The 27069-nt window shown below is 41.8% G+C and overlaps 2 protein-coding genes and 1 long non-coding RNA gene across 6 annotated transcripts in view; 1 reads left to right on the top strand and 2 right to left on the bottom strand.

Moving 5' to 3' along the window:
• Nucleotides 1-1826: 1826 nt before the first annotated feature.
• LAIR1 (leukocyte associated immunoglobulin like receptor 1) lies at nucleotides 1827-22943 on the bottom strand. Of its 3 annotated transcripts, XM_081837471.1 has the most exons (7): nucleotides 22745-22942; nucleotides 22581-22616; nucleotides 21330-21617; nucleotides 18318-18416; nucleotides 15863-15964; nucleotides 2877-2914; nucleotides 1827-2409 (listed from the first exon to the last, which is right to left on the bottom strand). In XM_081837471.1, the coding sequence occupies exons 1-7, from the start codon at nucleotides 22875-22877 to the stop codon at nucleotides 2251-2253; spliced, it is 855 nt and encodes a 284-aa protein (XP_081693597.1). In that variant the 5' UTR covers nucleotides 22878-22942; the 3' UTR covers nucleotides 1827-2250. The 3 variants fall into 3 exon arrangements, with proteins under 3 accessions (XP_081693597.1, XP_081693598.1, XP_081693599.1); XM_081837472.1 differs by lacking the exon at nucleotides 18318-18416 and having other exon boundaries at nucleotides 22745-22943; XM_081837473.1 differs by lacking the exon at nucleotides 15863-15964.
• LOC309327911 lies at nucleotides 2921-27069 on the top strand. The gene is made up of 3 exons (XR_014150674.1): nucleotides 2921-4858; nucleotides 18695-18798; nucleotides 26806-27069. It is a non-coding gene; the product is annotated as an uncharacterized lncRNA (long non-coding RNA).
• The window catches only part of LOC309327821 (immunoglobulin superfamily member 1-like), a 70408-nt gene continuing 68194 nt past the window's right edge, over nucleotides 24856-27069 (bottom strand). For both annotated transcript variants that reach the window (XM_081837346.1, XM_081837347.1), the window contains 2 exons: nucleotides 25689-25726; nucleotides 24856-25222 (listed from right to left, as the gene is read on the bottom strand). In XM_081837346.1, coding sequence (XP_081693472.1) covers nucleotides 25064-25222; nucleotides 25689-25726 — 197 coding nt within the window. In that variant the 3' untranslated portion in view covers nucleotides 24856-25063. The remainder of the gene's footprint in view (nucleotides 25223-25688; nucleotides 25727-27069) is intronic.

The raw sequence follows: 27069 nt of genomic DNA, 5'->3' as shown, positions 1-27069 counted from the left end.
TTGGACAAATTTGAAACTTTCCTTGCTAGGCCGAATTTCTGTTATTAAGATGAATGTATTGCCGAGAATGTTGTTTTTGTTTCAATCGTTACAAATTATTGACAAGATGGATTGTTTCAAGAGGTGGCAAAGAGATATCTCTAGATTTGTCTGGCAGGGCAAAAAGCCCAGAATAAAATTTAAGATACTTACGGATGTTAAAGATAGAGGGGGATTTGCCCTGCCAGACTTGAAGCTTTATTATGAATCAGCAGCTTTTTGCTGGTTGAAGGAATGGCTACTTCTTGAAAACACAGACATCTTAGATCTTGAAGGTTATGATAATGCATTTGGATGGCATGCATATTTGTGGTATGGCAAGGTTAAGGTACATAAGGCTTTTAAAAACCATATTGTCAGAAAAGCACTGTTTAATGTATGGTCGAGATATAAAGATCTTTTGGAAAGGAAAACCCCAAGGTGGCTCTCACCTATGGAAGCCAAAGCGTTGAAAAAACTTAATATGGAGACTAAATGGCCAAAGTATTGGGAAATTTTGGAAGAGGAAGGTGACAAATTGAAACTGCAGAGTTACGAGAAGCTTAAAGATAAGGTGCGAGACTGGTTACATTATTTTCAAATAAGAGAGGTTTATAATCAAGATAAGAAAGTGGGCTTCCAGGTGGAAAAATCAAAGTTAGAGACAGAACTGTTAGAACCCAATGCTAAGATATTGTCAAAAATGTATAATTTGCTGCTGAAATGGAATACTGAGGAAGAAACGGTAAAATCTGCTATGATAAAATGGGCACAAGATATAGGATATAACATTATGTTTGCAGACTGGGAGAAGTTATGGACCACCGGGATTAAATTCACGGCATGTAATGCCTTAAGAGAGAATATCATGAAAATGATGTATAGGTGGTACATGACCCCAGTCAAGCTTGCAAAGATCTATCATTTGCCCGATAATAAATGTTGGAAATGTAAAGAAATTGAAGGTACATTCTTTCACCTTTGGTGGACGTGCCCAAGGATTAAGGCCTTCTGGGATATGATATACAATGAACTAAAAAAGGTACTTAGGTACACTTTTCCTAAAAAACCAGAGGCTTTTCTGCTGGGCATAGTCGGCCAATTGGTGTTAAAGAAGGATAGAACTTTTTTTATGTATGCAACAGCAGCAGCGAGAATCCTTATTGCAAAGCATTGGAAGACACAGGATGTACCCACTCTGGAAGATTGGCAGATGCAAGTGATGGAGTACATGGAGATGGCGGAAATGACTGGCAGAATCCGAGACCAGGGAGAAGAGTCGGTGGAAGAAGACTGGAAGAAATTTAAAATGTATTTACAGAAACACTGCAAAATTTTTGAATGCGAATGATGTTGAAATGAAATGAAGTGGTTCTAGCAATATGATTAGAAGTTAAAATTTGAGAGGATAAATAATTAAGGGTAAAATAAGAGGATATGAATTTGCTGATTAAATTTCTAAATGGAATACAAAAAAGGGAGATGTGAGGAAGTCATGAAAATAAGTTAATGAATGGCATGATACTTGAAAAAATGATTTTTAATTTTTCTTTTTAAATTTTTCTTTTTGTTTTTTGTGTTTCTTTGTGTGTTTTTCTGTTTTTGTAAACTTTTTTGTAAAACTCAATAAATATTATTATAAACAACAACAACAACAACAACAACAACAACAACAACAACCTTATCAAGAAACTTCCAGGACTATGTACATAGTAATTCCTATGAGGGACAAAGAGGAGTCTTTAGCAACCCCCAATAGTCCAGGGTTATTTAGAATTTAACATTGCACTAACAACAACAACAACAACTTGCACTAAAACCAGAAAAGGAGATTATTTATTTAAACTGTTTCTAGACCACTTTTCATTCTCATGAATACAAAATAGTCATGAATACAAAATAGTGAATAAAATGAAAAATACAACCAAGTAATACATTATAGTAAAACGATTAGAGACATCTTAAAAGCATTATGTGATTATTGGGACAAATGTATTTACACGGGGAGGCAATGCCTAATGTTCCTTTAAGGCAGCTGGTTATTGATTATTAGTTCCTTCCTTCCTTCCTTCCTTCCTTCCTTCCTTCCTTCCTTCCTTCCTTCCTTCCTTCCTTCCTTCCTTCCTTCGAGTCTTTGGCTCTCAACCATTCTCCATTAGGAAGGGAAGATGTACAGCCAGGGTCAGGGAATCTTTTTCAGTCTGAGGGCTGCATTCTTTTGTGATGCCTTGCCTATTGGCCTTCCTTGGTTCTGCCTTTGGCCACTGTTGCATAAGTACATGACTCAGGGATCCCATCTGCATCAGGTGCTGGTTTGGTTTTCAATGAGCTGTGGGTCAGTACAGCATAGGAAACTCCATCAGGGTCTTCTTCAAGCTCAGACTGCAAGGGCTATGGAGGGAAAAAGAAGGAGATGCAATCTTGCCATTCCCTCTGCTGGAGTTACAATAAAAACAAAGGAGAGTGCTGCCAAGCAGGAATAGGGCACCTGCGACCCTCCAGACATGATTGGACTACAACTCCCATCATCCCTGACCACTGGCAATGATGGCTGGGGCTGATGGGAGATAGAGTGCAAAAAAAAATCTGGTACCCCATCCCTATTCCAGAGAAGCTTCAGGAATGTGGGAGAGCCATTTCAAGACATCCAAGGATACCAACAAATGATCTGGAGGTTGATATCTGGCCCCACCCCCAATCAAATCACTCCTGTAATCCCCTATAAATTGGACAGGTAGAGGATGTCGCATTGATGTTATGTTCTGTCTCCCTCCCACCAGGTTTGAGTGTCAGGACTGTAAAGCGTTGGCTGGAAGTTTACAGTTGTAAATGTTTTGTTTCATAGGAATGTTTCTTACTATGTTCACTTGTTCAGCTTGTTCATTGGCCGTGGAACCTGCAGAGCAGAGATATACTGTGAGATTCTTCACCCAGTTGGTTTCAGATTGAAGTTATGGATGCTGCTACCACCCCCATCACTGGCCCATATAGTACAACCTCCAAGAACCTTGTCTGGATAGAAGAAGCCACCCAATTCATCTCTGTTACTTGACTAAGGTTACCAGACATCCCCGTTTCCCAGGGACAGTCCCCGGATTTACAAATCGGTCCCCATACAAAATCAATTGAAGTTGAAAAGTGTTCCCGGATTCATAGAAAAAAATCTGGTAACCTTATACTTGGTACTGAAAACATTCACTACTAAGGAAGCTGAAATAATGATTTTCTTCAATGGCATGAAGACTTTTTCTTTAAATGTGCTGAAACATATCGCACAAATAATGGGATATTGACTGTCAAAAGGCGTTGTTCTGAATCATGTGAATACAACTGGTAAAAAAGATGATAAGACAAATCCTTTATAGTATATAATTGTAGCCTTATGAGGCTTTGCCCTTGGGTGGGAAAAATATTGCGCCCGGGAAAGGGAGATGGGAGTCAACAGACACTCAAGGAATAGTTTCAGAGAAAAAGCTTTATTTCTACCATCCATGAACTGGTAGAAGGAGCAAGTGTGATAGTTCACAAACAAGCACAGGTTCACAGTCATTTGCACAGAGCATATATTCCCCTTCTAGTTCCCTCCCCTTTTTCCTCCTTTTCCAGAAATCCTGCCCCATGAGTTCCTCTGAGCATGAACAGAAAGTTGTCTTGGGACTATTGTGGACTCTTGGTACCCTTCCCAGGAAAGGGGAATGAGAGTGGTTCAGCATGTCCAAAGATATTGCAACTGAATGAGATAAAAGTCAGTTCTCAGGCCTGCTCTGACAGAGTCTATTCATTAGCTTTTAAAAGTAACATTTTGCCTATGCACAGCATCTTGTGATAAGAACATAGGAAAGCTTTAGCTGTGGATTTTTGGAAGACAAAAGGAATTTTGGACAGTTTTGAGACCTGGGGTGATTATTGAGGGGGGGGGGTGACTTCGGGCCTAGGTGGGGTCACCTGTCCTCACCTCCTTCATAATGAAGTCATAATGACAAAAATCAACAGCACACCCACCATGTTCTGCTGTAAATTGACATAAAATGCAGGGAGAGAGAAGCAAATCATATGTAACAAATGTAAGAAATGCACTCATATTTTTCACCACAAAGATTGCTGTTCTAATTCTTGATCTGATGGGGGGGGTAGTGGTGGTTAGAAGCCAATGACCTCCTCTGTAACATGGGAAATGTGGTGGAAGCAATATTACTGCTTGTTAAATGTTTGGAAAAAGTCAGAAGCCCAAGGCAGTATAAGTTCCTCAACTATGTTTATTTAACATTTGTCAGTGATGACAACGGCTCACTCATAGGAAAACAAGAACCAAACTGACTGGACAACACAATAATAATGCCGAGCATGAACTGACCGTTGACAGTTGACAGTTGACAGTTGACAGTTGAAAGTGCATGTGCTTACTTGCCATTAGAACGTTCGTCTACCAACGCTTATACAATTGGTTAGAACGTGCCTTGTAATATCAAATGTGTTAAACCCAATTCATAACACTGCTGAAGGAAACCCTGAAAGTGGGCTGTCTTGAGGGTAGGGAGAGCTGAACCAACGAGGCAGTCACTGAGAGGAAGGTGGATGATAAAGCTTCCCACAGATTGACTCCCAACCACCCAAGATTGAAGATGAACGAAGAGGCAGTGGGGGAAATGGGGTGGGGAAAGAGTACTACTTCTACGGGATTCTACTACTACACTGATGGTAGTAATAATAGTGTGTGGTTGGTTTACATGGAAATCAACAGTAAAAGGACCACCATAAAACAATCCGAAAAGATCATCCAATAAAGGGGTAGAAACAGCGGTAGAACTACGTGGTGGTATTTGCATTCTGTGACCCACAGGTAAGGAAGCAGTGGCAGCACTGCAAAATCACACAAATGTGGAATGGATCTTAATTAAAATGGATTTTGTTTGGCTATTGCTTAAAGAATGATATCCAGTATGTGATTTTTTAAAAATAATTTTTATTAGTTTACAACAAAAACAAAAACACATAATAATTTCACATCCAATTTTTCACAAATTATTTCTTTTCTGGACTTCCTTCAGCTTTTCCGTAAATCATCCATAGTCATTATTTAAATTACGCATTCCTTAGGTTTGTATTGTCATTATTTAAACCTTTCTTTTTCTATTCCCTTTAAACAATACTTCTCAAATTTCACAGTGCTTCTTTAAATCCCTCTAGCGTTATCTGTCCCTCACTTATACTTTCCAGATATTCCACAAATTTCCCCCAGTCCTCAATGAACTTTTGGTCTCTTAAATATCTAATCTTCCCAGTCAGTTTATCCAACTCAGCATAGTCTAACAGCTTCATTCTCCATTCTTCCATCGTTGGTATTTCCTGTTGTTTCCATTTCTGGGCCAGTAACACTCTTGCAGCTGTCACTGCATATTGGAAAAATTTACTGTCCTTTCTCTTTATCTCATTTCCTAAAATTCCTAACAGAAAGGCCTCTGGTTTCTTTATAAATGTATATTTTAATATCTTCTTCAATTCATTATATATCCTTTCCCAGAAGCCTTTCACTTTCTTACATTCCCACCACATATGGTAAAAAGAACCTTCTTTATCTTTACATTTCCAACACTTATTACATGTCTTATACATTTTCGCTAGTTTTACTGGTGTTATGTACCATCTATAAAACATTTTCATAACATTTTCTTTTAACGTCATACATGCTGTAAATTTTAAATTTTCTTTCCATAATCTTTCCCAATCCTCAAATTGTATGTTGTAACCAAAATCTCTGGCCCAATGTATCATTACCGACTTAACTTCTTCATCCTTCAAATTCCATTCTAGCAACAAATTATACATTTTGGATAAAATTTTAAAGTCATTATTTATTATTTCTATCTGAAATTTTGAATCCTTGTCTGCATAACCATGTTCTTTAATGTCTTTCCTAAACATTTCATTTATTTGAAAATAATGCAACCAGTCATATACATGTTCTTTAACCTGTTCATATGGTTTCATTTTCCATTTTCCTCCTTCTTTAAATAACAATTGGCCATATGTGATCCAATTACCTCTCATATTAATTTTCCTTACACTCATAACTTCTAATGGAGATAACCAGTGTGGTACTCTAGGTTCTAATAGGTTTTTATACCTATCCGAAACTTCAATCAAAGGACCTCGGAAGATGTGGTTCTCAAAACCTTTATGGATTTTCTTCTTCTCACACCATAGGTACGCATGCCATCCAAATCTGTTATCAAACCCCTCTAGGTCTAACAATTCCTTATTTTCTCATTTTATCCATTCTTTCAACCAACAAAGGCATGATGCCTCATAATATAATTTCAGATCAGGCAGGGCAAAGCCTCCTCTTTCTCTCACATCTGTTAATAACTTAAATTGAATTCTCGGCTTTTTGCCCTGCCAAATATATCTTGAAATCGCTCTTTGCCACTCTTTAAAAATCCTATTCCCCTTAATTATGGGGATAGTCTGAAATAGAAATAACATCTTTGGAAGCACATTCATCTTAATTGTAGATATCCTGCCCCAAAGGGACAGTTTCATTCTTCCCCACACCTCCAAGTCCTTTCTTATTCCATTCCATACTGGTTCGTAGTTGTTCTTGAATAAGTCTATATTTTTAGAGGTTAACCATATTCCTAAATATTTCACCTTTTTAACCACCTCTATCTCTGTTTGCTGTTGCATTATTTCTATTGCACTTTGGTCCATGTTCTTCACAATCATTTTCGTTTTCTTCTTATTTAGTCTAAAACCTGCCACTCCTCCAAACTGTTCAATTTCCTCCAATACTTCTTTTATAGTACTTATTGGGTCTTCTATCATTATTACCAAATCATCTGCAAACGCTTTGATTTTATATTCATTTTGACCAATTGTCACTCATTTATTTTTCTATTTTGTCTAATCAAATTTAAAAGGACTTCTAGCACTGATACAAATAATAGTGGCGAAAGTGGGCATCCCTGTCTTGTTCCTTTTGATATCTTTACTTCTTCTGTAATTACATTATTTATAATCAGTTTAGCTTTTTGTTCTGTGTAAATTGCCTTTATTCCGTTAAAGCATTCGTTACCAACATCCATGTGTTCTAAGTTTTTCAACATAAAGTCCCATGCTATATTGTCAAAGGCCTTTTCTGCATCCACAAACATCATTATGGCTTGTTTCTCATTCCTGGCAGACAGATATTCCACAATATTGATTATATTCCTTATATTATCCTTCATCTGCCTGCCTGGAAGGAAACCCGCCTGATCCTTATGAATGATTTCTAGTAGTATGTTTTTCATTCTTTTCGCAAGGATTCCTGCAAATATTTTATAGTCTGTATTTAGCAATGAAATCGGCCTATCATTTTTAACTTGTGTTAAGTTAAGGGCAGCAGCTGAAGAAGGAGGAAAAAGGTGTTTCTTGTGTGTGTGTTTCTTGTGGCTGATTAGCTGCTCTCCCTGTGCAAAGGTCAGAGGGGGCAGGGTTTCTGTTGAGGCAGGTGATTAGCTGTGGGAGGAGCTTATCAGAGCTTGCAGTTTGCTCCATCTTTAGATTTAGGGGAGCTAGTCTCAAACGTTTGTTGGGGGAGACCTAGGGTTTTTTGGGGGGGAGTTATTTGTCCTGTCTGCACGCTTCTTATGATGGAGGACCGCTGTAGCCAGCCCCAATGACACATTCTCAAGATGGAGAGTGAGGGAACAGCTGCAGTCGCCTGCGGTTCCTGCACAATGTTTGCCATCTTGCCAAAGGTTGCAGGCAGCTTTACCTGCAGCAATTGCATGTTGATTGCCCTCTTAAAAGACAAAGTCCAGCAACTGGAGGAACATGTGGCTACGCTCCAAAGAATTAGAGAGCTGGAGCTCTTCTTGGAAGCAACAGAGCACACCGTCTCCACCAAGGAGGAGACAGGGGACTCCCCTGAGAAGGAGGCTAGTTCATCAACACAGGAGCCAGATATATGGAGAAACGTGACGCAAAGAAGTAGGAGGCCCAGGGTTCGCTCTGATTGTTTAGAAATACACAATCGCTTTGAGGTCCTCTCCGCTAGCATGGAAGACGAAGAGCAGACTCCATTTGAGGATCTCTCCCTTGTTACAGTCGATCAGGTATATGAAGACGAGCAGCAAAGTCAGTCCTCAGGGAATGTGCAGGCGACCTTGGAATGGACAGCTCGTGGAAGAACCCCGACCAAACCTAAGAGGAGGCGTGTAGTGGTGATAGGGGATTCCCTACTGAGGGGAACAGAAGCAGTGATCTGTGGGCCTGACAAGATGACTCGGGAAGTGTGCTGTCTCCCCGGGGCTAAGATCCAAGATGTAACTGAACGACTGCAAGGAATCATAAAACCCACTGACAAATACCCCTTCCTCTTGGTTCATGTGGGAACCAATGACACTGCAAGCAATAGCCTCCAGAAGATCAAAAGAGACTATGAGGCTCTGGGCAGGAAATTGAAGCAATTAAATGCACAAATTGTCATCTCATCTGTCCTCCCAGTTGAACGACGTGGCCCAGGGAGAGAGGGAAAAATAGTGGAAGTGAACAGCTGGCTTCGCAAATGGTGTAAACAGGAACGGTTTGGATTCTTAGATCACGGACTGCAGTTTCTTGAAGATGGACTTCTGGCAAGCGATGGGCTGCACCTCACAACGGTTGGGAGGAATGTTTTTGCCAAAAATCTCAGAAACCTCATCAGGAGGGCTTTAAACTGACTAACGTGGGGGAGGGAGACAGTGCTCCTGAAGGTAGGAGTCTATCAATTGATGAAGATGATCATCCAAATGTCATAGATCAAATGGAGCAAACAGCACGCAGACCTAGTGGTGGGAGGAAAAAATCCTTAAATAAGAGACACGGGGGAATGATTAATGGACTTCAATGTCTGTACACTAATGCGCAAAGCATGGGTAATAAACAAGATGAGCTTGAGCTCTTGGTACAGCAAACTAAATATGACATAATAGGCATCACTGAAACCTGGTGGGATAAGTCCCACGACTGGAATGTAATAATGGAGGGATACAATCTATTTCAGAGAAACAGACCAGACAAGAAAGGAGGAGGAGTGACGTTATATGTCAGGGATGTGTATACCTGTGAAGAGATCCAAGATTTAGAACCTCAAAGCCAAAGTGAGAGCATTTGGGTCAAAATTAAGGGAGAGAAGAATAACAGGGACCTCATTGTGGGAGTTTACTATAGATCCCCAAGCCAAACGGAGGACATAGATGATGCCTTCCTGGAACAGATGGCCAAGCATGCAAAAGGAAGGGAGATAGTAGTAATGGGGGACTTCAATTACCCGGATATTTGCTGGATGTCAAACTCAGCCAAGAGCATAAGGTCAAACAGATTCCTCACTGGCCTTGCAGACAACTTCGTTGTCCAGAAAGTGGGAGAAGCAACAAGAGGAACAGCCATTTTAGATCTGGTCCTAACCAATGTTGATGACCTGGTTAGTGGGGTAGAAGTGGAAGGATCATTAGGCGCGAGTGATCATGCTCTTCTGAAGTTTACTATACAGCGGAAAGGAGCAGCCAAGCATACTAGGACTCAATTTCTTGACTTTAAGAAAGCCGACTTCATAAAACTTAGGGAAGTGCTGGGTGAGATCCCATGGACAGTAATACTAAAAGGAAAGGGAGTTCATGATGGCTGGGAGTTTGTTAAGAGGGAGATAGTAAAAGCACAACTTCAGGCAATACCAATGAGACGGAAACATGGAAGGTGCCTAAAGAAGCCAGGGTGGCTATCTAAAGAACTTTTAACTGAGTTAAGATTAAAAAAGGATGTGTACAAAAAATGGAAAAGGGGGGAAACCACCAAAGAGGAATTCAAACAAATAGCCAGCAAGTGTAGACACAAAGTCAGAAAAGCTAAAGCACAGAATGAACTCAGGCTTGCTAGAGAGGTTAAAAGCAACAAAAAAGGCTTTTATGGGTATGTTCGTAGCAAAAGGAAGAACAAAGAAACAGTGGGGTCACTCAGAGGAGAAGATGGTGAAATGCAAACAGGGGACACAGAAAGGGCTGAACTCCTCAATGCCTTCTTTGCCTCACTCTTCTCCAATAAAGAAAACAATGCCCGACCTGAAGAATTTGGAGCAAATGATTCAGCAGAGGAAACACAGCCCAGAATAACTAAGGAGATAGTACAAGAATACTTGGCTAGTTTAGATGTATTCAAGTCTCCAGGGCCAGATGAACTGCATCCGAGAGTATTAAAAGAACTGGCAGATGTGATCTCAGAACCACTGGCAGTCATCTTTGAGAATTCCTGGAGAACAGGCGAAGTCCTGGCAGACTGGAGGAGGGCAAATGTTGTCCCTATTTTCAAAAAGGGGAAAAGAGAGGACCCAAATAATTACCGCCCAGTCAGTCTGACATCAATACCAGGGAAGATTCTGGAGCAGATCATTAAGCAAACAGTCTGTGAGCACCTAGAAAGGAATACTGTGATCACCAATAGTCAGCATGGATTTCTGAAAAATAAGTCATGTCAGACTAACCTGATCTCGTTTTTTGACAGAATTACAAGCCTGGTAGATGAAGGGAACGCAGTGGATGTAGCCTACCTTGATTTCAGCAAGGCGTTTGACAAGGTGCCCCATGATATTCTTGTAAAGAAGCTGGTAAAATGCGGACTTGACTATGCTACCACTCAGTGGATTTGTAACTGGCTGTCTGACCGAACCCAAAGGGTGCTCATCAATGGTTCCTCTTCATCCTGGAGAAGAGTGACTAGTGGGGTGCCACAGGGTTCTGTCTTGGGCCCCGTCTTATTCAACATCTTTATCAACGACTTGGATGATGGACTCAAGGGCATCCTGATCAAATTTGCAGATGACACCAAACTGGGAGGGGTGGCTAACACCCCAGAGGACAGGATCACACTTCAAAACAACCCTGACAGATTAGAGAACTGGGCCAAAACAAACAAGATGAATTTTAATAGGGAGAAATGTAAAGTATTGCACTTGGGCAAAAAAAAAATGAGAGGCACAAATACAAGATAGAATCATAGACTCATAGAATCATAGAATCATAGAGTTGGAAGAGACCACAAGGGCCATCGAGTCCAACCCCCTGCCAAGCAGGAAACATATGGGAACAAGCAAATCTTTAAATACAGTATATTATAGTCTGCTCACTACCCAAGAAACACTGCCTGTCATATGTATAGAAGACAGCTTGAGATCTTCTGCCTTCTATAAGGCACACTTGCACACTGGCAAACCCCAACCCTGATTCAGCCTACAGGAATAGTCTACAATCGCAAGAATTGCTTGAGAGCAGTACATGTGAAAAGGATCTAGGAGTCTTGGTTGACCACAAACTTGACATGAGCCAACAGTGTGACGCGGCAGCTAAAAAAGCCAATGCAATTCTGGGCTGCATCAATAGGAGTATTGCATCTAGATCAAGGGAAGTAATAGTGCCACTGTATTCTGCTCTGGTCAGACCTCACCTGGAGTACTGTGTCCAGTTCTGGGCACCACAGTTCAAGAAGGACACTGACAAACTGGAACGTGTCCAGAGGAGGGCAACCAAAATGGTCAAAGGCCTGGAAACGATGCCTTATGAAGAACGGCTAAGGGAGCTGGGCATGTTTAGCCTGGAGAAGAGGAGGTTAAGGGGTGATATGATAGCCATGTTCAAATATATAAAAGGATGTCACATAGAGGAGGGAGAAAGGTTGTTTTCTGCTGCTCCAGAGAAGCGGACACGGAGCAATGGTTCCAAACTACAAGAAAAAAGATTCCACCTAAACATTAGGAAGAACTTCCTGACAGTAAGAGCTGTTTGACAGTGGAATTTGCTGCCAAGGAGTGTGGTGGAGTCTCCTTCTTTGGAGGTCTTTAAGCAGAGGCTTGACAACCATATGTCAGGAGTGCTCTGATGGTGTTTCCTGCTTGGCAGGGGGTTGGACTCGATGGCCCTTGTGGTCTCTTCCAACTCTATGATTCTATGATTCTATTCTATGATTCTATGATTCTAAGTTTGAATCCTGTTTTGGAATAAATGCAATATATGCTTCTTTCCATGTTTCCGGGATGTCTCTTTCCCTTAAGATGTTGTTCATTACTTCTTTCAGTGGCATCATCAAAACAGATTTCATTTCTTTATAATAACTTGCGGTGAATCCATCTGGACCTGGAGCCTTTCCCCTTTTTAAATCTTTTATTGCTTCTTTTATCTCCTCTATTTCTATTGGGGCATTTAACTGTTCTTTTTTATCTGTCGGGATCTTCTGCATCCTTCAAAAATCTCTCTATTTTCCTCAAATTGTTTCTTTCTCTATTTTTATATAATCTTCTGTAGTAGTCCAAGAATCCCTTTCTGATTTCCTTCGGATTGATTATCTCTTCTCCTTCCACTATAATTTTATTTATTGTATTCTTTTCTTTTCTTTTTTTGATTTGCCATGCAAGCCATTTTCCTGATTTAGTCGCAAATTCGAAGCTTCTTTGTCTTAGTTTTTTAATATTCCATTCCACTTCCCTATTTATTATCATTGCAAACTGAGTTTGTAGAACTTTGATATTTTCTTTTATTTTTCGACTGTTTGGTTGCTTAATTAATTTTTGTTCATTGTCCATTATCTACTTCAAAATTTCTTTTTTATCTTTTTCTCTGTTTTTATTCTTGATTGAGTTCTGCTGGATGAAAAATCCTCTCATCACTGCCTTGCTTGCATCCCAAACCACTTTTGTCTTTGTACCCTTATTACAATTGTCAACAAAGTATTCAGTTAACCTCTCTTGTGCTTTTTCAATAATTTTCTGATCATCTAAGAGATAGTCTTTCATTCGCCATCTGAAAGTTCTTTCCTCAGAACCTTTTAGTTCAAATTTTATTGGACTATGATCGGATATCTATTTTGGTTGAATTTCTATTTGTTGGGTTCTTGGAGTCAATTCGCTCGAGATCCAAATCTGATCAATCCTTGACATTGACTGGTTCGGTTCAGAATAATAAGTAAACTGTTTGTCCAATGGGTGTCTAAGTCACCAAATATCTATCAAGTTACAGTTTTTTATCATTGAGAAAAAAGATTTGGGTAGTTTCCCTTCTTTACTTGTTCCCTCTCTGAGTCTATCCATTTCCAGTGAGACCACTCCATTCATATCACCCATTATTATAATTTTCTGATCCATGTATTCGAATAGTTTTTCTTCCAAAGTTTTGTAGAACTCAGTCTTATTGCCATTAGGTGCATAGATCCCAACTATAATCAAATTTTCTCCTTGCCTTTTGATTCGAACCGCAATTATCCTTCCTTCTTCATCTTTAAAGATTTGTTGCGCTTCAATTTTGTTTTTTATATACATGACCACTCCTCTTTTTTTCTACTTGTCTGAAGATATGAATTCATTTCCTAATCTTTTGTTAATCAGTATTTTTTTGTGTCTTCTTGCCACATGTGTCTCTTGTAATCAAATGATATCTAAATTTTTCTTTTTTAAGAATTGTTCAATTTTGTTCCTCTTTTTTTCCCTCATTCATCCCATTAATGTTCCAATTCCAAATTTTTAACGCCATGATATCCTGATTTTAAATAAATTTTATTTATATTTCTATAATTTAGCTGTTTCTTCTTCTTCCTCTTCTTCTTCCTCATCTGATTTCTTTCCATTCTCTCCCTCTTCTTCCTCTGGTTCTGATCCCCTTGGTGCTCCTCCGTCTGCTCCTTTGGTTTCATCCCTTTCTGATCTTAATTCCTTATATTTTCTCAGAAATTTCCCAGTCTCCTCTGGACTTGTCAATCTGTGCCTCTTGCTTCTATACGTAAATGAAATTCCTTCCGGGAACTCCCATCTAAATTCAATGTTTTTCTTCAGCGTCTGTACCAATGGTTTATATGGGTCTCTTCGTTTGAGTAATCTGATTGGTATATCTTTAAAAATAATTATGAAGTTCCCATCGATACTCAATCTCTTTTCTCTATTCTTTTGTAGAATCATATTTCTCATTTCTCTATCTTTAAATGTAATCAAGCAGTCTCCTGCAAATCTTCTTGCTTTAGTTGTTCTTACTCTCATTCTAAATGCATTTTGCACTGTTTTTGCCATTTCTTCTACTGGTAGTTCCATCCATTGGGCTAATTCTGCTATCAATTTCTCTTTAATATTTTCTCCTTGTGTCTCTGGCACAGCTCTAAGCCTCAGATTCACCTCCCTCTGCCTCAGTTCATTCATGGCTATTACATCCTTCATCTCTTCTTGCGCTTTACTCAATTCCATCATCTCTACTTTAATCTTTTCCTCCTCCCGTTTGACATCTTTCATTTCCAATCTTGTCTTCTTTAATCCCTCTTCTACAGATTGCGTTCTCCTAGACACATCTTTTATTTGCCCTTTCAATTCATTAACTGTTTCATCAAATTTTTTATCCATTTTTCCAATCTTGTTATCCACCTGCTCTAATTTTGACTCCAAATTTTTTCCACTCTGTTTAATTTCTGTGAACATTCTTAAAATATCTGCTTTAAAATCTGCTTCTTGTTTAGACCCTTTCCTTTCTGTTGGTGTCCCCCCATCCGTCCCTCTCTTTGGTGGATTCAACATTTTAATCTAACTAACCCAAGAAACAAAGAAAAAACCTTTTACGTCCACCAACCCCCTATAGCAAAATTGACACCTCTTCACAATCCCGTATACCCTTCCAATATTATTCAATATTTATCAGATAAAACAATCTTTTATATACCTCGAAATTTATCAATTTTACAGTTACTCAATTTTCTAATTTATAACCTTTCAATTAATTAACAGTCATTAAGTTGTATATATCACCAAATGTCAACGCAGGGTCAACGCAGTGTCATCTTCTTGCCACCACTCAGGCTATTCCTCCTTATGGATTATGGATTATTTTGCTCTGTAGATTATGTCTTTAGGCTCAGATTACTTAATTTAACTTAAATCCCTCTTCTTTCAAAGCCGGAGAGCGTAGATGTTAAAGCCAAAGAAATAATAATAAAAAAATAAAATCCGTCCCATAGATGAAGAAGACAAAATATTTAAACCCTTATTACCAAATTTATATCCAATTTTGTATCCACTTTTGTATCCAGTTTTTCACCACAGAGTTCGGGAGAAGTATATGTAGCGTAGAAATATAGGAAAATAAAATCCAAATTCCACTCCCACAGGTAGAAGAAGACACCACAATTATAAATCCTTAATATCCTTAATATCAAATTTACGCCCAATTTTATATCCAACTTTCAATATCCATCAATGAAGAAGTAAAAAAAAACAAGTTGTACCATCTCATTCCAACCACTAGAGGTCCTAAATCCGTGTTGGTGTGGCGTAGTTGTAAAAGTAATAAAAGTTGTGAAGATGTCCCAGTTAGTTGGAGTCTCTTAAATATTTTATCCTTCTTTATATCAAAGATTCAAAAAGAAAAGTGAGAATATGAATATGTGAATTTATAACTCTTCTGTTATTGACTTGTGGGTCCTTCAACTGATAAATCCATTGTACTGGCACTTGGTGTGTGTGCTGTCAATTTTGTGCTATTATTTATCACTTGCATCTTACTTTTGTTTGTTCATTGGTTAACAAATATTACATAACAACAACAACTTTTGCTTCACTCATGCCCACCCACCAGCTTTTGAGATTTTACCAGACATCGCCCCCCAAACCTTCAAACCTATCTGTTCAACTATAAGGGATAAAAGTCTATGTTGTTGCTTTTAAGAGAAGCCTTTTCTCCCTAACAGCAACTTTTGAACATATTTAAATATATCTTCTCATGTGGGACTTTAAGGGGCACAGGATGTAAAGACTTAGCACCTTTTAACCTCAGCTGTTGTGAAGCAACCCACCCAGAAGCTCACTCACCCTTTTTCCTTTTCTTGGACAATATGAAGGCAAGTAACAGGAGGAGGACCAGAAGGAAAACACTGGCAGCAATGCCTGCCCACATGGCTATTGAATATCCACCTGTAAAACCATGAATAGGATACCTCGAGTTGGAATGCTGCCGGTGCTTACCAAACCACACGCAGACACGTCCAGAGGCTACCCAAAATTATTGTTCTGCTATTTCATCTATCTCTCCAGCCTCCATGTAGCCCACCCCCCCTGTTCCTTTGCAGGCATTTCCATATCCCTTTTGGCAAAGCCCTTCCATTCATTCTACCACACACCATGACTCTTTTTGTCTTCTCTGTCTCACTTTCTGCCTCTCATACACCTTCCCCTATATGCTAGCCATGTTTGACCAGCAACCAACCCATGGTGGGGTGACAGGGTTCACCCGTCACTGCTGCCAGGTGCGCCACCTTGCCCCAGTGACAGTGGGTGCCTGGGGTGTGCCGACGTCACCGTGGCGTGTGTGCATGGGACATCAGCATGCCTGGTCATTCCAAGAGGAGGTTGTCCTACACAGCAGTACAGCCATGGAATGTAAGGCATCTCTCTCTGCCAGCCTTCAGCCAGCCTGCCCAAGATGGATCCCAGTTTGTTACCCTGTCAGTCTTCCAGACTCCTAGTCGCTGTTCACACCTCAGGGCAAGTGTGTGGGGGAGTTCTCTTGCATTGCAAATGGCTCTCCATGGCCCTGTATTGTTTCTTAATGGCCCTAGCTTGGCCAGATCATTTTTGCATAGGCAAGCCCAGGAATTCCTCTGCAGATTGCATTCTCCATTCATATCCCAAGTAATCAAAATCCTAAAATTCATTAATTTCTAGGGTTTGAGGGGTTTCCCCCACAAAAAACCTATAATAATATTATTGGTGTAGGTCAGGGGTCACCAATCTAAGGCTCATGGGCCGGAAGCAGCCCGTGGAGGTCGTTTGACCGGCTCATGACTTGCAGCGCGGTGCGGGGACTCACTTCTACAGTGCCGAAAAGCATGTCTGCAGCGCCGAAAAGCACATCTGCGCACGTGTAGATGCCGAAAACCACATCTGTGCAGATGCCGAAAATTGTGGGTGCGCGTGATCAGGCCCACAGAGGGATCTCCCTCGGAACCAATCTGGCCCAGGCAAGATAAACCTTGCTGACCCCGGTGTAGGTTGTGTGCATTTGTTTGTAAAGAAAAACTATACACAGCCCTGGAGATTTCCATTGCTAGTGTGCACAATCATATGTAAGAATGGCAAAGGCCATTATATACTCTACATGTCCGAAGTATACTCAAGAAAACATTGAAATGGGCTTCCTTCCTTCTCTGGATACCTACATCTCCCACTGACCTGAGCTCAGCTGCAAGCATATTTAGTTCTTTAATGAAGAAGAAGAAGAAGAAGAAGAAGAAGAAGAAGAAGAAGAAGAGGAGGAGGAGGAGTAGTTTGGATTTGATATCCCGCCTTATCACTACCCAAAGGAGTCTCAAAGTGGCTAACATTCTCCTTTCCCTTCCTTCCCCACAACAAACTGTGAGGTGAGTGGGGCTGAGAGACTTCAAAGAAGTGTGACTAGCCCAAGGTCACCCAGCAGCTGCATGTGGAGGAGCGGAGACACGAACCCGGTTCACCAGATTACGAGTCCACCGCTCTTAACCACTACACCACACTGGCTCTCTTGCTGATGCAGACTAAGCATCCTGTTCCTCCCAAGATTTGTTTTCAGCTCCTCCCTCCCTCTGCAAAAGCAGTGGCCACGCCTCCCCCAGATGTTGTGTCACCAAAATAAACAGAACAAGATGGAGGAAAAGGGAAGCAGAACGAGAGAGGAAGTGTCAGGCAGGATGAATATAGATAATGACGGAGAGAAAGCAGTGGGAGGCAGGGAGTGGCAGAAGAAGGGGGGTGAGGTCCACCCCAGGTGTCATCACTGAGGGGGGAGTGACAAAATGAATTAAAAATAATAATAATTGGGTTCACGAAACTTTTTAGGAGTGACATGGTGGCTTAGGCACCTGCAGGTTCCGTGCTGCCTGAAATGGCAGTGGGGGACTTTCTTCTACCTACTGCCTCTCCCTCAGCCGCCCTGCAGCGGGGGGGGGGGGCAGCAGAGAGGGTCCGCCCCCAGCTGCAGGACACGCCCCTGCACCAGGTACCTGAGTGGCTAGCTACTCCACTGGAGGCAGGGGAAATAGGAGAATGACAGAAATGTAGCAAAAATATTGAGGTGCCTCAGAAATAATGGGGAAGCAAAGCAACTCTCTGTCGTAAATTGTTTGTTGATGAAATTATCTTCCCAATAGTTGGGTACTAAGGCTTCCTCTTACCCAAAGCATAACTAAGGGGTTAGACCCCGTGGGGGGGAAGAGAAAATTGTTTCCTACTGCTGTTCTACCATTTTTATTTTACCATCTACGATGGTGCTTCTAATGTAGGGATGACAAACCTGATTTTTTCATATTCTCTCCCTTTTCCCAAACTTCATTTTGTGCTATTTCTGCATCAGTTGGGCTCACTGAAATGGAAGGCTTGGGATTAGCTGTCCCTAGGGGGAAAGAGAGGAAAAGCAATGTTTAATCCTTTGATTTTTATGCAGTAGTCTGGTTCTGTGAAATGGGAATGATTTGCAAGCTATGGGGGAAGAGAAAAGATGGAGCAGAGACTCCATTTTGATCTTTACCATGTATTTTTGTAACATACGAGTAGATTCTGCCTGACTTGCTTTCACTGCTACTGTCTGCTTCTATCGAGCCTGAAGCTTTATGTAAGTAAAATCTATTTTTATTCTTACATGACAGACTTCTCTGTGTTTATTTTGTGTAGAGGGATAAAAAGTAGAAGATCCAATCTGCTGAAGCATCCTGGATAATTACTAATAAGGTTAAGCAACCGTGTCCCAGAAGCTTCCACAGTTCATGCTGCAAAAGGTAAATTTAAACTATGCTAACTAGATGTTCGTTGGGACATGGGTGGCGCTGTGGGTTAAACCACAGAGCCTAGGACTTGCTGATCAAAAGGTCAGCAGTTCGAATCCCCACAAAGGGGTGAGCTCCTGTTGCTCGGTCCCTGCTCCTGCCCACCTAGCAGTTTGAAAGCATGTCAAAGTGCAAGTAGATAAATAGGTACGACTCTGGCGGGAAGGTAAACAGCGTTTCCGTGTGCTGCTCTGGTTCGCCAGGACCTAATGGACCTAATGGTCAGGGGTCCCTTTTTACCTTTACCTTTAACTAGATGTTTAACTCACACAAGTGAGCAAGAGGACAGATAACTAATAAGATAGTATCACATCCTGCCCTCCAAAGCCACCCAACACCCTGTCCCCAAAATCATGAACTTTCAGGAGGAATTCTAAAACATTTGGTGGCTGAAGAGCACTGTTACAGGGCAATCTTGAGATGAGATAATTGTTTTTAACTGTAAATGCCTTTCTTTTTCTTTTTTTAGAATGCTTTGTAACACTTTTTCAAAGGCATGCATGCAAGACTGCTCCTGCTAAAACCAGCCACTGAGAATTGCCTTCATTCATGAAAATTGCCAAGACATGTAAGTGGGATGCAAAGCAGGAGAGAGACCCTGAAGTCCACTGTAGAGTTTAGCCCAGCCTTTGCCAACCTGGTGCCCTCCAGATGTTTTGGACTGAAACTCCAAGCAGGCTCTGCTGACTGAGGCTGATGGGAGTTTGTCTTGCCAAATGCAAGGTGGTTCTTTTAATTGAGATTCAGAGGCAAGACAAACACAAGTGAGTGAGAAGATTAAAGATTTTATTCTAAACAGCAAGCAATATATACCGTATTTTTCACTCTATAAGACACACTTTTCCCCTCCTAAAAAGTAAGGGGAAATGTGTGTGCATCTTATGGAGCGAATGCAGGCGGGAGGCTCTGCTCAGCACTCCCTTTAAAGAGCCGCACACACGCTCCATGCACTCTTTAAAGGGAGCGCGGCTCTTGGGGGAGCCTTAGCCACGCTCAGCCTTTCCCGGGCAACAGGAGCCTTCATCCCGCTGCCCGGGAGAGGCTGTGTGTGGCTATCCCATAAGCCGGGACATCAAGTGGGATTGCTGAGCTGCGATCTTATGGTCTGGTGCATCTTATAGAGCGAAAAATACTGTACATACCAAGCAAGCACTTCGATCTGCTACTTGGAAACCCTAAAGAAGTGGTAAAGTGACCACCCCCCAGGTAGCCGCAGGTTGCATGGCCCCACGGCCGTCAGTCCGTGCACAAGCTTCTCCCTAACACTATGCCCACAGTCGAAACAAAATAAAAAGGTCCTTTCCAGCAGCACCTTAGAGACCAACTAAGTTTGTTCTGGGTATGAGCTTTCGTGTGCATGCACACTTCTTCAAATACACTGAAGCAGAAGTCACCAGACCCTTATATATAGTGAGAGGGTGGGGAGGGGTATTACTCAGAAGGGTGGTGGGAATGGGTGATTGGCTGATAGGTGTGGCAAACCTGTTAACGACTGTTGACGACTGCAGTTGGTCTTACAGGAAAAAGCAAGGGGTGGGATGGCTAAGAATAGCTTTGTCATGTATACAGTGGTACCTCGGGTTAAGAACTTAATTCGTTCCGGAGGTCTGTTCTTAACCTGAAACTGTTCTTAACCTGAAGCACCACTTTAGCTAATGGGTCCTCCTGCTGCCGCCATGCGATTTCTGTTCTCATCCTGAAGCAAAGTTCTTAACCCGAGGTAATATTTCTGGGTTAGCGGAGTCTGTAACCTGAAACGTATGTAACCTGAAGCGTATGTAACCCAAGGTGCCCTGTAATGAGATAAGAATCCAATGTCTCTATTCAGACCAGGTCTCTCCGTGGTTTTAAGTCTGGTAATAAGTTGCAATTCAGCAACTTCTCTTTCCAGTCTATTTCTGAAATTCTTTCGTAATAAGACAGCTACTTTGAGATTTTGTATAGAATGTCCTGGGAGGTTGATGTGTTCTCCTACTGGTTTCTCTGTCTTGTGATTCCTGATGTTAGATTTATGTCCATTTATCCAATTTATAGATAGCTAACCTGTGTGGTTTGCCTGACCGCCTACGTGCTACTAGCTACGTACAGATTATTCATTAGCCACCTCTCCCAATGCCTCACTTTCTTAAAGCAATGTCCAACATCAAAAGAAGGTACCCAGCAATATCACTTCCTTCCAACAGATTAGGACTAGGAAATTAAAGGATGTTCTTCAACCATCAAAGAGCTTAGAGAGGGGGAAGCAAACAGAGGCAGGAAAGGAAACCATGTTAGAGCACTATCTCCTTAAAATACAAATATCTTCCGGATAAATTGCCCATACAGAGTTGTAGACCAAAACACACGGAGGGCACCAGGTTAGCAAAGGTTGCTTTAGTAAAAGTAGTCCCCCCCCCCCATGATTTATACATGTGGGAGATATAAAGTTTCATTTTATGTGGCATTTGGGGGAACGGCGTATCAGGATTCAGCCTGGCTCTCACCTTTTATGTTGACTTGGACACCAGCACTGAAATCTGAGCACATGTTTTCGTTGTGGCAATATTTACATCGGTAGATTCCGGCATTTGATTCTTTGGCATTGGAAATGTGAAATACAATTGCATCCTTTTCTATCTTCTGAGTTGCTGAAGCAGAATGGTCTGAATCTCCTTTGTACAGAAAGTGTCGTGCAGATTGATGGTAGCCACTTTTGCACTCCAAGTTGATATCTCCCCCCAGGTTGACATTTATGGGGCCCTTTGAGATGGAAGGTTTTGAGTTATATTGTCCTAGGTCAAAGAAGGAGAACAAGGCTGAGATTTGGAAGGTGGAACATCTACAAAGGTGGGAGACATTTGCATGCTCTGGGGATACTGAAGCTTTGATCAGAGGGTCAAGGTCCACAAAACACCCGTTTTTGTTGAATAAATTGATTAATAATAATAATAATAATATTTATACCCCACCCATCTAACTGGATTCCCTCAGCCACTCTGGGCGACTCCCAACAAAATTAAAAGCACAATAAAACATCAAACATTAAAAACTTCTCTAAACAGGTCTGCCTTCAAATGTCTTCTAAAAGTTAGATAGTTGTTTATTTCCTTGACATCAGAAGAGAGGGCGTTCCACAGGGTGGGCGCCACTCTGCCTGGTTCCCTGTAACCTCACGTCTCACAGGGAGGGAACTGCCAGAAGGCCCTCGGAGCTGGACATCAGTGTCTGGGCTGAACGGTGGGGGTGGAGACTCTCCTTCAGGTATACTGGGCTGAGGCCATTTAGGGCTTTAAAGGTCAACATCAACACTTTGAATTGTGCTTGAAAACATACTGGGAGATTTCTATGTCTCTCTCCAGGGTGACTTGCAGAAAAGAAGAAACAAACACCAGCAGTCTATATAACACAGTGCTTTTAAAATGGCAGGAATATATCATCCTCCGCATCCCTTCTAATCTCAGTCCTCAGTCCTCAGATACGTCAGCATGGCAGGAAGCATTCCTTCAGGTCCCGAGTCTCAAGCCATTGAGGGCTTTATTCCTACAAGTTAACCTCGAAATCAGTTTGGATGGGATGTTCCTGGACATTTAATATTTGTATAGATCAGAGAACGTTTGGTAGGCCTCTGTTGTTATCATGCAGATGTCAGGAAATCGGATTTGGTTGTGGGGGAAATCATTACAGTTAGCTCCCATTCTGCCCCCATCCAACTCCCCCTGGGCCCATGTTCATATTTATCACCCGAAGAGACTCACCCCCAGAGATCTGCCACTGTCCAGCCAGCAGGAATCCTGGAAAGGAGATGATTGCATTAGCAGCAATGTAGCTGAGCAGCAGGAACCACAACTGGGTCTCAGGTCCTTCCACCCAGCCATTGCACAACCCTCAGTCCCTTCACCCTTTCATCTGAGATACCAACCGATAAAGAGGATGTTGAAAGAGAGCCTCATGATGAAGGGCCGCCTAGCCCTGTAGTCCAGTGTCCCCCAAGATGTGTGCTGTCCCTGGAATGAAGATCTTCGAGGGAGGCTGCAGGGCCTGAAATGTAACATGGCTCTGCAACACAGTTCTTGCCCATGAAGTTCATGTACTTAAAATGCACAACTTAGCAGCATTGGAAGTGCCTTGCAAACCACTTCCCTTTTCCCCCTCCACACTGCAGTCATATGCTGCAAAATCAGCATAGATATGATCATGTGTTTTCGGATACACCCAGGGAGGCAGGCAGAAGGATCTTTCACTACAGTGGTGCCCCGCAAGACGAACGCCTCGCAAGATGGAAAACCTGCTAGACGAAAGGGTTTTCCGTTTTGGAGGCGCTTTGCAAAACGAATTTCCCTATGGGCTTGCTTCGCAAGACGAAAATGTCTTGCGAGTTCCTGCGGGGTTTTTTCCCTTTCCCCCCCTTTTCCTAAGCCGCTAAGCCGCTTATCAGCTGATCCGCTGATAAGCCGCTTAACAGCTGATCGCTAAAAGCTGCTAAACCGCTAATAGCGCTAATCCGCTAAGCTGTCAATGGGCTTGCTTCGCAAGACGAAAAAACCGCTATACGAAGAGCCTCACGGAACGGATTAATTTCGTCTTGCGAGGCACCACTGTACTTCTATTAACACTAAGCAGACACCCTGGCCAAAATGTTTTAGACACTAGGTAAAAAAACCTTCTCTATTTCAGCAAGAATATCCAGGCATATAATTAGCTATGTATGCTCATTTTATAAATATGCTTATTTTATCCGCATATCGCTGATAATTATACTTTTTAATGTAAACTGCTGAGGGATTGGTTATACATTAACAGAGTTCATAATTTTTTCCAAAGAGATAAATCAAGTAGACTACAGCTTCGGTCCTATATACCTGAAGGAGCTTCTACCACCCCACCCCCCTTTGGCAGTAGATAAGCAGAACAAAGAGAAAGAAGTCTCTTACCAGTTTGATATTTTAATGATCACAGGGAGAGAACAAAGAATCCATTTCTCGGAATGAAGGTGCTCCCAATTAAGGGTCCCCCCCCCACTTCCTCCCTTGTCCTCAGCGTCACTACCATGCCTTGTAACCAGATCTTGTGACCACTGTGCTTTCTGTGCTACCTTATCTGCTCTTCTTGACCTTGGGCTGAGCTGATGAACACTTTCCAGAGAAATTGAGTCTGTTAACTCTCTCTCTCCCAGTGTTTCTCCTCCTAGCTGTTCCCCATTTGGTATTTCCCAGCTTCTGCCTTCTGAACTATGTCCCTCTGCAAACCACTGTTCCAAATCTATACTGTCCTCCTGCTCCTGGGAAGAGTCAGGATCCTGATCACTAGCAGGGGGAAGGGCAGGCTCTCACCATTTCTCCTCAGTGCAGCCCTCTTCAGCACGGTCCCTAACAACACCCCACTTCTCTAGCCCCGATTCTGGCAAGCAGGAGGCAATGTTACATCAAGACACCATCCAGCCAGGCAAAAGCCCTCAAGATGGTACTGAGGATCATTGCCCATGGAGAGCCCCAAGGGCCACACCCAGGCCCCAGAAGTGAGGTCCCCTCCCCTATTTTGGCCTCTTTCCATATTACCAACAGTTGGAAGGATGTGGTCTTCCAACACAGCCGTAAAAGCAGCTGCCCCATTCCATTTTTTAAATAATAGTTTTTTAATAGTTTTTTTACACAAAACCTGATGTTATTCAATTCACTTTCAATATAATAATTTCTTACATTTTGACCGGCCTTTTATTTTCTATGGTATTATAACTTACATTACAATCATTTATTTATTCACCTTCCCTTGCCTATTATCCAAATCCAGCTCGTGATTTCATTGGGCTACAGCTTTTTCTCAGATAGTCCGAAAATAACCTCCGCTCTCCATCTTTTTGATCTCTTACTTTTGCTGTCAGCTTTGCCATCTCTGCATAGTCCATTAACTTTAAAACTCATCTTCTTTTGTTGAGAATTCTTCCCACTTCTGCACATACAAGATTCCGGCTGTGGTAGTAGCTTACACAAACAACTTAACCATCTTTTTAGGAACCTCTGCCCCTATAGGCCTCTTGGCAATAGCTATTTTAAACATCTTTTTAAATGCATTATGTATGGCCTGCCCAGTTCTTAGCTGTGAGCAATAGTTTCTTTCCGTGAATAAGGCCACCATATGAAACCCGTCTCCCATGTCGCGGAAGCTAGAAATAAGCAAAATGTCCATAACACTCGGGGATAAGCCAAGGTCCCAGAAATCTCTGCATTGCAAGATGACCTCCTTATTGGCCCCCCTTGGTTCTGTGTTGGGCCACTGTTGCATAAGTGCAGGACTCAGGGATCCCGTCAGCATCAGGTGCTGGTTTGGTTTTCAATGAACTGTGGCTCAGTACAGCATAGGAAACTCCATCAGGGTCTTCTTCAGGCTCAGACTGCAATGGCTATGGAGGGAAAAAGAAGGAGATGGAGCCTGCAGTCTGCCATTCGGTCTGCTAGAGTTACATACAGTGGAAACAAAGCAGGAATGGAGAAACTGCTGCTCTCCAGATCTTACTGGATTACAACTCCCATCATCTACGGCCTCTGGCTATGGCTGATGGGGGATGTAGTCTAACAACATCTGCCACAGGTCCTGCATCCTTGGTCCAGAGAAATTCCAGGAATTTGGAAGAGCCAGTTCAAAAAGTGGACATACTTGGAGATGGGCACAGACCATGCGGAGGATGGTACCTGGCCCTCTACCCCACCCCAAATCACATCAGCCCTGCCATCGCCTGTTACTTGGAAAGGTAGTGGCTGTTTCAATGAATTAGAATCCTCCTCCCCCCAGTTGGAATGTCAGGGCTGTAAAGTGTTGGCAGGACATTCATAGTCATAAAAGTTTTTGTTCATTGGTATATTTCTTACTATGTTTGCTGGCTGAGTTCTTTCATTGGCCACGGAACCTGTAGAGCAGAGATACACACTGTGAGATTTTTCACCCAATAGGTTTCTGAGTAAAGTTATGGATGGTGTTTTTCTGTCCCCACTGGCCCAAATACAGTGGTACCTTGGTTGTCAAACTAATCCGTTCTGGGAGTCCATTCAACTCCCAGCACCATTCAAAAACCAAGGTGTGGCTTCTGATTGGCTGCACTGCTGGTTAACATGCAAATCAACAGTGAAAGGACGCCACAAGAGGTAAACAACAAAAACATGAAACAAGCCTGAAAAGCCTTCAAATAAAGAGATGGGAGTGGTGGAATAACTCCATGGTGGTAACGGCATTGTGTGACTCACAAGCGAGGAAGTAGCAGCAGCACCACTAATGTGGAATGGATCATACCTGAAATGGATGGTCAACTATCCCTTGAACAATTATATCCACCATGTGAATTTATAACTACTGTACAGTGGTAACTTGGTTCCCAAATGCCTTGATACTCAAACAACTTGGAACCCAAACACTGCAAACCTGGAAGTAAGTGTTCCGGTTTGGGAACTTTTTTCAGAAGTCGAACGTGCTCCGTTTTGAGTGCCACACTTCCATTTTGAGTGTTACGCTTCCGTTTTGAATGTTACGCTGAGGTCTGTCTGTTTTTGCTATTTATTTTGCGTTTTTGTGGCTCTTTTTTTGTGACCGTGTGGAACCCAGTTTCAGCTATTGATTGATTGATTGTGTGACTGCAGTACATTGTTTATTGCTCTCATTTTATGGATCAATGGTCTCGTTAGATACTAAAATTCATGTTGAATTGCTCTTTTAGGGGTAGTTTTTAAAAATCTGGAATGGATTAATCCATTTTGCCTTACTCTCTATGGGAAAGCATGCCTTGGTTTTGGAACGGACTTCCAAAACGGATTAAGTTTGAGAACCAAGGTACCACTGTATTCTGTTAGATCACTGTATTAACTTGTGAGTATTTTAACTGATGAATTGATTTCTACTGGCACATGGTGTGCACGCTGCTGGCTTTGTGCTATTATTTATCACATATATATTGCATAGATAAATAAATACACTTTTTTTTTTTGCTTTGCTCAGGCCCAGCACCAGCTTTAGAGATTTCACCAGGCACTGCCCCAATACCATCAAGTCTGCCTGTCCAGCCATATGAACTTCAACCCTACTTTGTTTTTAAAAGAAGAGCGTTCTCTCTCTGAGATTGTAACCTGTCTTGACACCTGGGGCTTTAATCTTCTCGTGTGGAACTTGAAGTGGTACAGCTCCCACAAAGTGAGCATTTACAACCTCGGTTATGCATGCTTTCATCTCAGCTATTGCAGAACAACTGACCCAGAAGCTTAC

The sequence above is a fragment of the Podarcis erhardii genome, assembly GCF_964252035.2.
Source record: "Podarcis erhardii genome assembly, chromosome: 13".
In the NCBI taxonomy this organism is placed as follows: domain Eukaryota; kingdom Metazoa; phylum Chordata; class Lepidosauria; order Squamata; family Lacertidae; genus Podarcis; species Podarcis erhardii.
This window is presented reverse-complemented; position numbering and strand designations above follow the sequence as displayed.